The sequence below is a fragment of the Lepisma saccharinum genome, chromosome 27 (assembly GCF_977018435.1).
Source record: "Lepisma saccharinum chromosome 27, izLepSacc3.1, whole genome shotgun sequence".
In the NCBI taxonomy this organism is placed as follows: Eukaryota; Metazoa; Arthropoda; class Insecta; order Zygentoma; family Lepismatidae; genus Lepisma; species Lepisma saccharinum.
This window is the reverse complement of record NC_139255.1, coordinates 51,806,863-51,819,379: the sequence shown is the minus strand read 5'-3', so window position 1 is coordinate 51,819,379 and position 12,517 is coordinate 51,806,863. Positions and strand designations below refer to the sequence as shown.

Genomic DNA, 12,517 nt, shown 5'->3' with positions numbered 1-12,517 from the left:
TACGTTTTGAAATTGAACTAATATTTTCAGTCTGAGATGTTAAGCTTCAAGTCCAATCAATATGCTTTGTATGATTTCTTCCGTGCTCTATAAACAGATTTGTATCAATGTAAATGAAGGAAACACAGACATGAATTAGTAACAATGTAGATAACAAATGCCAGGCGTCTTATCGAATTGTGCTGTTTGTGGTCAAGTGAGGAAGCTCCAATATGAAGGGATCGGTGTCTTTCAAGAAAAGTTCTCACAATTCTCAGTTAATGCATTTTGTTTCTTATTCATTTCATTTACAATGAAACTAACCATATAAACAATGCTAGCAATGAACACAGTTCTCGAAAACACTTTTTTGTTATGAACTCAGACTATCACTGCACTTTCATCAGCTGAGAAAACAAATATGTCTTGACAAGAAAGCGTGTTTCTTCCCCAAAAGAAGCTAAACAATTTATAATACATTGTTCTTATATTTACAACAGTTCTCTCAGCTGTGCTGTTGGTTCCTGAAGCAAAATTAAATCTAATCTACATTAGGATTAGTTCTATCTAATTGCATGGTTCAAATACTCCTCACCTAATAGCTCTTCTGGTGTACAAAATTGTCCACGTGTGGATATGCGTCGAGTAGAAACCGTTATCTCATTATTACTTTTAAAAAAATCAACAACCTTAAGTCTATATCTGCAGTGCCGTACCGTTGGTGTTGTGATTATTGACGTTATCATTGTTCAGTGTCGACAATTGCTTGAGGTTGAAGATAACAAAGCGTTGCTATTGTTTGTTGTGCGTCAATTGTTGCTCTTCGCGCCACTTTCTTTCTATATTTTTATCACGTGCACGCGCAGATCTTACGGTAAAGTTTTCGCTTGTGACGTAGGCGAGTTTGCACCAATTGAAACACGCCTACATGTCGGATCCATCATCGCCCCAGGCAGCCATCTTTGTCTTTCATGTCTCTTGGCGGGATCCAGTCTTCGTACGGCTGAACGTCGAGTCTTCTGAGTTCCTCTTTAACCTGTAAGACAAAAAGCGAGTTTCAGCAGGGGAAGTTGACAAATGAAACGTGAAATGAACTTCATAAGATACCGGGGAAACAAATTGCAAACGATTTGTCGTTGCGGCTGGAAAGGGGGAGAGAAAGAGTGACATTGCTTGGTCAAGAGGACCCGCATTTCACTTCTCTGCAGTGTTGCAAACCATTATTTAGTTATGTCCCTACGGATACAGATTAATGTCCCTACAATAGGCAATTTTTCATATCTACTGTTTTAATGCTTTGGCGACTGCGTTCCAGTAGAGTCACTGGGGGGAATATGCCCATCGGGGTAAAATGCCCACCCCCTCGTATTTCGCGCAACGTTAATGTTATGACAATTCTGCGACTCTTGTTTGAAAGCGCCCTCCGTGGTGAGACGAGGCAGCAGGTTTGGAGTTTGTGAGAAGAATCTGAAGCCATTCAGGGTTAATTTCATGAGGTAAGAAGACAGTTTTTGAGGTAATAATTTTGTGGACGTTGCTGTATTAACAGTGTGCAATAATATTCCAAAGAGTGAAAGAAACTGAATTATATTTTATATAAAGATCAAGAGTCAGGGAAACATATCTGCAGACTGAAGCTGCCGCATGGTGCTCAGAGTTGCCAACCTACTGAATCAATTTTCTGCTTGTAGCTGTGTGGTAAGTATTCCCACAGAAATTAAGTAGAATATGCCCATGGGCATTATTATGAGAAGAAAGGACCACAATGTGACTGGATCCAGTGTATTCGTTGTAGTACGTGGATGCATGGAATATGTACCAAATTCACGTCCATGTGTCCAAAGTGCAATGCAATTTCTCACAAATGTAAACAGTAAAAGAGGCTATGGTAAATTCAAAATAAATGTTGTTAGAAACGCTATGCTTGTCTGTACAAATGATGTTCTGTTTACGAAACAAACATTAATAATCATTCAGTTAATGCTGTGTATTATTTTCCTTTAAATGTGTCATGTGAAGTATTACAACAATTGTTTCTTGTATTTGGCATTTTACCCTGAATACGGGGTGATTTGCCCAAATTGACGTTCATCTGTTTATTTTCCTATGGTTCTTTTGCAATAAGACTTACAGTAATAAAACTTATGGGCAACAATAACAAAACATGTAGCTTTCATTTGACATCCTTTTCATTGCAACACGCCTTCATTTAGCGAAGCTATAAACCGCCAAAAAATGTTGGTCGTATTCCCCCGAGTGACTCTATCCTTTGTATTCCGTTTTAACTTCGTCAGAAAATTAGTCCAGCCTGTTTTTAATGAACAGTTTTTTTTTCTGGGGAAGAAAATGAAAAACTTTAAAATGTCAGAAAATGTAAAATAATTGAAAAAGTTATAACATTTTGCTATTTTGGAACGAAGATTGAATGTTGGAAATGTAAAAAGCTAGAACGTAAAATCGGGGTTCCACTGTAATATTCCAATAACGAAGATTGAATGTGGAGAATGTAAAATGCGGAAACGTAAAATCGGGGTTCCATTGTAGTACTCGAATTTACCTCAAAGCATTTGGAAGGAATACCTTTCCAGACAGTTCGTTCCTGCAGTAGGAACATAGGCAAAAATCTCTGCGCTTAAAGATATGTTCCTACAGTTGGCAACACTGCCTTTCAGTCAACTGAGGAAATATAAGATTCTTTGTTTCTTATCTTAACATTCAGCAGCATTGTTGTGAGACCATGAATGTGAAACAAACAACTTCATTAATCAATCAACAAAACGAAAGCCCGATTTGTATTCGGAACAAAATGGAAGTTGAGAACAAATTAAGGTTCTTACACAATGGAACTGGTGTGAGGTGAGCTCAATTGTACATTTGCTGGCTGACTGTTTTCCTACCGAGAAAAATGTCCATTTCTCTTCAGTTTTCTTTTATGGAGAAACATGTGAAGTTGAGTTATCGACTCAGAACCGGTTCTGGGTAGTTACGGGACATATAAGCAAAATAATTGTTCAAACTTTGTAAGTTGTTTCGTTTTTTGGTACTTGTCTGATAAGGCCCGAACACCTCTCACTCATTTATTTCCATAATTTTAGCATTGATACTTACATATTCTGCATTGCGGAAGATTATGCCTTTTTCCATAAAATAGTGTCAACTTTTCAGATTACAAGTCATTATTTGTCTTCCTTGTTATGCTTGGGTAACAGACAATATGGCGTGCAGTCGTGCTTGTGTTTTGTCGATTTGGAGTGAGTATGCAGTGTTTCAACCTTCTTAACCTAAAAATACCTACTTTCGTGTATATTATGTCATCATAAACCATTGACGGATAGCCCCAAAAACCATCCACGAAAGCCCCACGAACCATTGGCGGATAGCCCCAAAAAGCCATTCACGATAGCCCCACGGACCATTTCCGGCAAGATTAGGTTAGGTTAGGTAAGCATAGTTAAAAAAAAAAATTAAAAATTCTCGTAAAAAAAGGCACATTTGGAAACAGTGCCGAGACCGCGTGACTTTCGACGCTCGCGCCATCTGCACATACATAATGGAGACAACGGCCTAATGTTACATAAGATGCAAGTTCCTTACGTAACAACTGATTATTTATTGTTCTGCAGCATTCTATGGTGAAGTTTTTAGTTTCCGCGAAAGAAAATACGTCGAAGAACCTCGACAATGATACAGAAAGTGATTTCAGTACGTAGTTTCTCCTATAAACTTGAAGAAATCCGTTCGGGCGATATCAGACAGTTACCTTTTATTTCCAGTGTGTCTAAGGCTACCATGTTTCCAGATCGTGAAATAGAGATATTTTGTTTTGGAAACTCAATAAACTGGCGAGATGGGGTGAGATATAAAGACAGATACTTTACAAATTACAAATGACTTACAAATGTTGCAATTTACAGGGGATTTTTCGTTAATTCGCCCGTGGCAACTAAACCCTGTACCAGCTAACGCGAGACGGCTCCACCAATGAACAGTGAGAGAAACGGGATTGCGTAATGGACGACTGGAGTTACCCGATTTCCTTGCTTCGCTCTGCAGCGTTGCAAACTTTTGAAACCGATAATACCCTACGCACATGGAAAACGGACAATATTTTTATCTCCAGTTCCGTACGCTTGGATTAAGAATTTCTTAGGGAAATATTAGGGATAAAACAGAAAGTGCAAATTTTGACAAGCCGTGCATTTAGCGTACGGACTAAGGTCTGGACGGTAGGGTTGGCAACTCTGGGCTTTGACCACTCGATTTCCCTTCTCCTCTGCCGCTATGCGCGTCCCTGCTCCACAGTTGGCTGGGACAGAGTCTACATGACTCATAAGTACTGAATTGACTGCCACAACGCTCTCACTGGCATTTAAGAGTAAATTGAGTGCTTCGAAAACTGTTCACGTAAAGTGCCGACGCTGGATGTGATATTTTTTTCAAGAAATATAAACACTTCGTTATCGTCCAGAGAAATAGAGGATTATAGAGGGGAGGTCCTAACATTGTGGATGCCAACATTCAGCCTGACATGTTCTTCAAGGTTCGGCGGGTGTACCGCTTGTATATAACCAGTGATGTGCGTCTACGCGTAAACAACGATAGTCTACATTCTACACGTAGACAATTTTATACATGTAGATGACGTAATCTATGTAAACAACATGGCGAAAGGTGATAAGTTAGCAAAGGGCGCCGTAGAATTAAAAGAAAATTATACTGCGTATCAGTTGCTGATGTGTGAGGAGAATTTTTCATACTCTTTCTTCCAAATTCGAACAATTTCTCACCTAGGAAGAGACCTAATATAGGAAATATGCTAGTGTTTTATGGGAAATAGACCACTCTTAGCTCACGACTGCCATCTGTTGTTGTTTTCTGCATACTATTTATCTTCTTCCATCGTTGATAATAGAAGAGAAGATAAATTTTGTTGTAAATAGGGTTCTTTTCATTTCGTTAGAAACCAATATAGTTGAAAATATCACTTTTCTTTCATGAAACCCTTGAAAATTAATTTTAATGCAAACAACGGATGTAGACGTAAAGTTATAGCAGTAGTGGGAAAGGCCATATAACCAGCGCGATAAAGTATGAACCCCCCTCAAGCAGATTTGCCTACACTTAAAACTAGCTCAACATGCCCATATGAGCTTTTTGCTCAAGTGTGGAACCCCGCCTAATCCAAGATTTTTGTAAAAAAGCCCTCATGGATTCCATGAGAAAGTATGACCCCCCTCAGATTGATTTGTCTACACTTACAGAAGGCACTTCTGTGAGATTGTTGTCCATAATCCTGTCAAAAATATGTCCCTCCTCATATTTTTTTTGACCACACTTAAAACTAAGCCATACGTATTAACACACACCTACACCCACCCACACCCACCCACGCATATTCACTTCCGGTCTACTTCCGGTTTACTTCCGGTCCACTTCCGGTTTACTTCCGGGTTACTTCCGGTCCACTTCCGGTTTACTTCCGGTTTACTTCCGGTCCACTTCCGGTCCACTTCCGGTTTACTTCCGGTTTGAGTTCAATTGGACACCAGGCTCATCTTGCATATCTAGTACTAAAACAATGTAATATGCAGAGACCCTCTAGAATTGCTCCGTGACTCTCTCATTTCTTACATCATAAACATATGATTTTTCCCCTATGAGAATGACACTACAAATGGTGTCATCAGGTAAAGCCTCATGGAATTCACAGATAATTTTAATGTTCGTCCTGTCATTCACCACAACCTGTTTCCTTTTTGAAGTGTTGATGACAAACATGGGTCTCTGTGTTTTGAATTCATCTGGTGTGTAATACATGTCAGTATTGCCTGTAGTGACTCTTTTGAAAGCCGAAAAAGCCTCATATAATTTGAGGAAATCATCCTTGGAAATGTCTAAATTGTAATTTTCTCTAGGAAAAACCTCATTTCTGCCATTTTTAAGATATATGTTCTTGATGTTGCAGTTATCAAATTTACTTGAATTTTTTTCCTGATTGTTGTGTCTTCCAGTCTGAAACAATACTACCACAAAATCAGGCATGTCATATTGTATGCTGGAGAATGAATTTGTAGCATCAAACTCATAATAAGAACCAGATGCGGGCTTCTGTACACATTGATATGTATAAAATTGCAGAGGAACCTGTGGATTTTTTAGGATATCAGCTTTGTATTTAAGAGCATAGCTGGCTTCATATTCAACAACCGGGATTCTTAGCTCCATAGTCTGAATAATGCACTTGCCTTCATCAGGTAGGGTATTAGGCAGAGCTTCCCCGGTAGAGTTTATTGCACTGTACCTCATCAAAGCATTGTTATCATTTGCAGCTCTTCTAAATGTAATTCTTAACCCACCCTTCCACATAATTTCTTTGTAATCCGAGAAGAATCCTGGCAACAGGCGCATGGGGAACAGCACTGTGTGGCTCTTGGATAATATCTTATCACCAGCCTCAAATCCACCTATTTGATAGCATGAAGCCTCTGTTTTGGATAATTTTAATGTAGCCAAAGCCGTGGAGGTAATGCCGGGATAATCCACTCTGTTTATAACAACACCATGCTTTCTGATCTCAATTTCAGAGAACAGATGCGGCACAAAATTGTCTACCAATCTTATATTTGAATTTGCCGGATAATCTGTTCCATCGAGCTTTACAACATCAAATTTGATGTATAAATCTGCTCTGTGGGGGTGTATAAAGCCGTCCCCTACATCAAGATCAACCTCTATTTCTGTGTTGGGTTGATTTAAATTTGCAAATGTCCTCCTGTTTGGAGGGAATGATTGTAGCTCATAACTCTCAATATTTTCCATTGTATGTATTTTTATTTAAATATTAATCTCTATGATTGCAGTTGTTGTGGCTCCAGCAAAATCAACTAATTCTTCTTTTTCATTAGTGACCATCAATTCAATATAATCTATTCTATTATGACACACAGGAAAATATAATGTTGGGGATGGATTGTAGATGATTGGCTCCATGAATTCAGAATTAGGTTTGAATGTTGCAATGATGCCTGTTTGTTTGTGAGTGCCTATTCCATTTGATTTGGTGATCATACCCTCGGCCACATTACAGTGAATATTCAGAGTCTCTATGGCTAAGAATTTGGGTATATTCATAGCAGTGTGTTTGATGGCCGGTTCAAGTTTTGTGTTGTTCTCAAAGCCTAACAGCTCTCCTATAGTACCCAGATCCACTGTCTCTGTGGCAGACACAATCTCTACTCTGTGAGTGACAGAATTTTGACTTAAAACTATACCTCTGGGTAATTGAGCATTTAGAGTGGACAGATTATATTGCCCTGGAGTGATGACAATTTTTTGATCCCCTACTGCAATTTTGTTGTTGTGGTGCGTAATATTAGGGATCAAGTACATGCCATAAAATGCTCTGAGAGCTATTGTTTTGGGATACACTATGTCATCATGCAATTTGAGTTTCAATATTGAATTTTGGCTGGTGAGATGGAATACCCCCATGATGTTTTCAGATACCACAAGGCCTTTTGAAAATTTTCAATTGATGGTTTATTTATTTGAGACATATATCTGAGAACAGATAAACACAGATGTCCGCAATTAACATCTTTGAAATTTTGTATACGGGCATTATTGTAATAAAGATTAGCTGATTTTAGATATTTTATTAAATTTTCAGGCGGAACACCTCCAAATGAATCAAACACAAATGCCTCATTTTTTAAATATTTAAGATAACAAATCCAGTGAGTGCCCTGATTTTTGTACTCATCCAAATTAACAATGCCACACTCTTTGTTGAGTGGTTGCTCTGGTAAAGAATCAGACATGTACACACCCCTAAAATGTTTGATGCCCAGTGGCTTGATTAAAGCTTCAATATCTTGGTTTGTAAGCGGCTCTTGTTTTTTTTAAACTTATTCATGGCTCTCTTAACACCTTTGCCTTTTTTCTCCATGGCCAGGATATGGCGCTTCTGCTCATCTAATTCTGTCCTATTCTTCTTGGCATCTATTACTGTTTTTGCTATGGCAGCTGATCCCCCGGCCAAGCTCCCAACAGCCCCGAGAGCAGCTAAGATGGCAGGGATGGTAAATATGAATCCCCCTACATGTGATTTTTTTCTAGATTGCTGTAATTTTTTTAATTGGGGGGTACTAAGCAACAATTTCATACCATGACCCTTTGCAAGACAAGAGCTTTTTTTCTTCCGCTGCTTTTTGGTCAAAAGACTATCAATAGTTTTAAGAGATTTGAGACCTGCATAAGGTATTTGATACATAACACCCTTGGCCTTCATTGTAGGTTTATTATATACATATTCACAACCCCCACCCCAGTTTTTGTTTGGTGCTCATAGCTATGGTGGTTCCCAATGCTGCTATTTTTTCACTCAAAGAAGCATCTTTGCTTACAAATCTACCAAATGCAGCCTCTTCTAATTTCTTGTCTGCAACATGTCTCTTGTCAAGATCAGAATCTGTGTTGTATGCTATGTCATGGTCTCTGCAAGCAGCATCTAGGGGATTAACACCAGGGTCCCCTCTGTTTAATCTATGATCCAATTTTGTGCCTGGACCACAATACTGATAGCCTGGAATATGTAGTTCAAATGGCAGCTTGTTTATAATGTCATTAACCAGGCCCCGACCCTCAGAAATATTCCAAAATTTAGGTGGTAGAGTATTAATAATTTTTATAAGATATCCAATCCCCTTAGTGTCATTCACTATAAAATTAGACAATTTTGTGCTTATCATGTCCATAATTCCAACCTTTTCATTGTAAAAATTGTGGTTGCCAGCATTTTCCTCCCCAGCTATCACCAATAACCTATCTACAAGTTTCCTGACATCATCAACCCACACAAATTCTTTAGGCAGGGTGTTGTATTGTTTGATTCCACTGCCTGTCTTGATCTGTGACCATATGGGCTTGATTAAATTATTGTATTTTGCTCCACTGCTAGACTTGACTCTTTTTTGTGTGGGATCATTGTTCTGGTATAGAGCATCTGATTTTATTAATATTTCTTTGTAATAATCATAACCTTGATCTGTATAGCTGCCAGGCCTTTTCCTAGTCATCAGTTCCCACAATCCAGGTGTGCCGGGGTACTTAACAAAAGCACCTTTTTCTCCGAGACGAGATTCTGAATAAACAATCAGATCATCCCCCATAAAAGTTACTCTGAAATTGCCAATTCTATGTATGATGCTGCCATCAAGCTCTGTGTCAGCATATAAGCCAAACACCTCATCTTTATTGTCTTTAGGTGTGGTTAAATATTTTTGAGCAAGAAGACCCAATTCAATAGGATCCTGAGTAGCTTCAATTCTTCGAGGAGCAACAGGACTAGGTGTATGAATACTGGAAAGTGGGGTGAATGGATAATCTAATATGTTCCTAGCAGCTACAGGTACAAGCTCTGTGAGCAAATTTTGATTTTGCTCTGTAACAGTTTTGATATTCTTACCTAAATTATTAATAGCATCAATGACAGGCTGTTCTGTTTGTTTGTGTTTTTCATAAATTCCACGGTTCTCTGATTTCCATCCCTTAAATCTTTTTACAAGATAATCTCTTAATTTAAGATCATCGATGATTGGTCGTTTCATGGTTGTTTATTTATGTCTCAACGTCTAGAAAATCGTTGATTTTATTTCTGTATTTACCACTATTGGGTGTTCTTGTCATATCAATTGTGACAAACCCATAACTGTCCTGGCTCCAGCACTTGCTGCAAAATTTAGAAAAATCATTGAAGCTCAAGTCCCCACCTACATATTCATCATGTATGTGTTTGAGGTTGGTATGATCTTGATGAAACACACATATAAAATTGCTGTTGTCTCGGATCAGCTGCTTGGGTATTTTTGAAAAAGTCTGTGCAAGGTAGAAGCAATCAATGTTTTTGTGCCGGCCCTGTGTAAAGAAATTTCTAACCTTGTTTTGATTATCCAGTATAATGTCATCAAACACAACAACAGAATTATCGAGACATTCATGGAGTGGCTTAACATCTGGTTCAAATGTGGCTATATCCAATCCATCATATAGCTTCATCAGTTGCTGATATTTTAATTGTTCCAAGCTCTTAGAGAAGATATACAAGTGCCTGTTTTTCCAGTCTAACCAGTTGGGTGCCAATAAAAAATTATCAACCATTAGTGTAGTTTTACCACAAGCAGATGGCCCAACAATAAGACACCTAATATTATCAGGCAGCAAGTTGCCATTTCTCTTATTCTGCTGTTCAGGTTCTGGCAGCCTTTTTATAACATCCCAGGTGCTCATATTATTATTTTGTTTGCATCGATCCAGCTGTTTTCCGGATGACCCAGCCATTTGACAAGTAACTTGTTGCCTTTTCTGCGGATTATTTTTTCTATGAGATATGTGTCAGGCTGTTTAGTTTTGCTGAGCTCTTGTTCATAGAACCTGCCTTTGAGAATTTCTCCTCGGTGGTCTTTTATTATATATGTGTTAAGGGTCCCAGGTTTAACTTGAACCACTGTAAATAATTCGGTGCTCCAGTTTCTCGTAAAGCCTCTCTTGAATAAGTGCTTATATTTGCTGATTCTTACTTGATCGCCCACCCTGTATTTGGCCTTTCTTGTTGTTGGCTGGTATCTAGGATAATAAACAGTGCTGATCAATTTTTGCTCATCAGATGAAGTTACTTCAGAGGGTTTCATGTTGATTGTGGAATGGACAGAGTTGTTATATTTATGTAGAAGTTCTGGAAGAATATTAAGCCATTTATAATTACCTTGAAGTGTAAATTGTTTATACATAAGATTTTTTAGGGTTCTGTTGAATCTCTCTACAATCGAGGCCTTGAGGTCACTGTAACTCGAGTAATGTTTTATTGCCTGGCTTTTAATAAATTGTTGAAATACTGAATTATAAAATTCTTTGCCATTATCTGTTTGCAAATAGCGCGGTGATCTTCCTGAATGATTGATGATTGTCCTGAGGGCTTCTGTAACACATTTTCCAGTCTTGAATTTGAGTGGCACAGCCCAGGCAAATTTTGAAAATGTGTCTATTACAGTGAGTAGATACTTGTAGCCCTTGTTGATTTTGTCTAAGTTTTTCAACTGTCCACTTGCCAACTCAATCAAGTCGCTCTGCCATAAATCATCTATGCCCTTTGTGACTACTGGGAGTCTCTTAAAATTATGTCTGGCTTGTCTGTGTAATTCATCAACAATAATTTGTCTAGACATAATATGTAAACAGGAATATTGCAACTATGGGGTGTTCAGCAGCTGATACTGCAGGATTTTCTAAATATAATTTGTCCCCTATTTGTATTTTAAATTCCAGAGTACCATCATCTTCAGTATAGGCTGTTTCTAATGTATTGGGATCTGTAAAATCCTCTAACTCTACACTGGTGATTTTCACTTTGTTGTCAGCATTTGTTATTGATAAGGTGGGGTAGTGGTGTGCCTGTGGCTGATGCCAATATTTGATCTTGATTGGTCTCAATGTGCCTCCAACAAAAAACTGGTAATAAAATTGTGCAGGGGACAGCATATATATTTTGCCACCTGGTGTAAATGGAGAATCATATTCTTTGTTGGGGATGCTGTACAATTCAAGAATTACTGTATGTTTTGGATTCTCGATTATGCCGGTTATTTCTTTTTCTGCTGTGAGCAATCTGCTTGTTACAGATTCAAGGTGCTCATTGATGGTCCTAACAACATCATCATGGCCCGGCTTTATTTTTATGTCCACAACAAGTTTCTTGTATTGTTGCACAATCTCTTGAAGCTGGGTGGCAAAAACAGACAGGGCATTTGATTGATTGGATTCCATGGTCCCTAGCTGTTGCTTGATATTAGCTACAATTTGTTGCAAATTTTCAATAACTGCCAATTTTGAATTTTGAGCAGTAAGATCATGGACCTGTCTTCTGATATCCTCAAACAGGGCATGCAGTTCATTAATATGTTGATTGGTTGGTAGAGTGGCCACTGTCTGTGTGAGTTGTTTGATCTCTGTCTGGATATTCTTGATATCTTCTGATTTCAATATCCTATTCACTGCTCTCTTAATATTTTTAAGTTCCTGTGATGTAGGCAGATTTGATACTGTATTTTGCAAAGATTCAAGTGCCAATTTCACAGTGTTTAATTCAGAAGCATGAGCCACATTTTGCATAGCATTTTGGAGCAGGGCTATATCTGCCTGAGAGGGTGTGGATTGTTGTAAAATTTCAAGCTTTGTTTGGATATCATCAATCAAATGATGAAAATGAGACAGTTCAGATTCAGTGTTGAGGTTTTCAAGCTTTGTGATTTGTTGCTGGACACTGACAAGTGTGTCTACAATTCCAGGCAATCTGGATTCTAGTACATTTGCCAAATCACTTTGCACTGCCGCTATTGTACCTTCAAGATGGGTTATGGAACTTTGAATTTTTCCAAAATCTTCATATGTTTCAAGTTGCAGCTTGATGTTTGCAACACTCCGAGTTATTGCATTCAAAGCATCAGAAGATGGCAAATTGTTCATAAAATTTTCAAGTGTCTCA

The 12,517-nt window shown here is 38.2% G+C and overlaps 1 protein-coding gene across 1 annotated transcript in view; it reads right to left on the bottom strand.

Annotated features, from left to right (window-relative positions):
- Positions 1-919: 919 nt before the first annotated feature.
- LOC145980249 (dipeptidase 1-like) overlaps positions 920-12,517 on the bottom strand; it is a 256,811-nt gene continuing 245,213 nt past the window's right edge. Inside the window, exon 12 of the mRNA XM_083113259.1 lies at positions 920-1,015. Coding sequence (XP_082969385.1) covers positions 920-1,015 — 96 coding nt within the window. The remainder of the gene's footprint in view (positions 1,016-12,517) is intronic.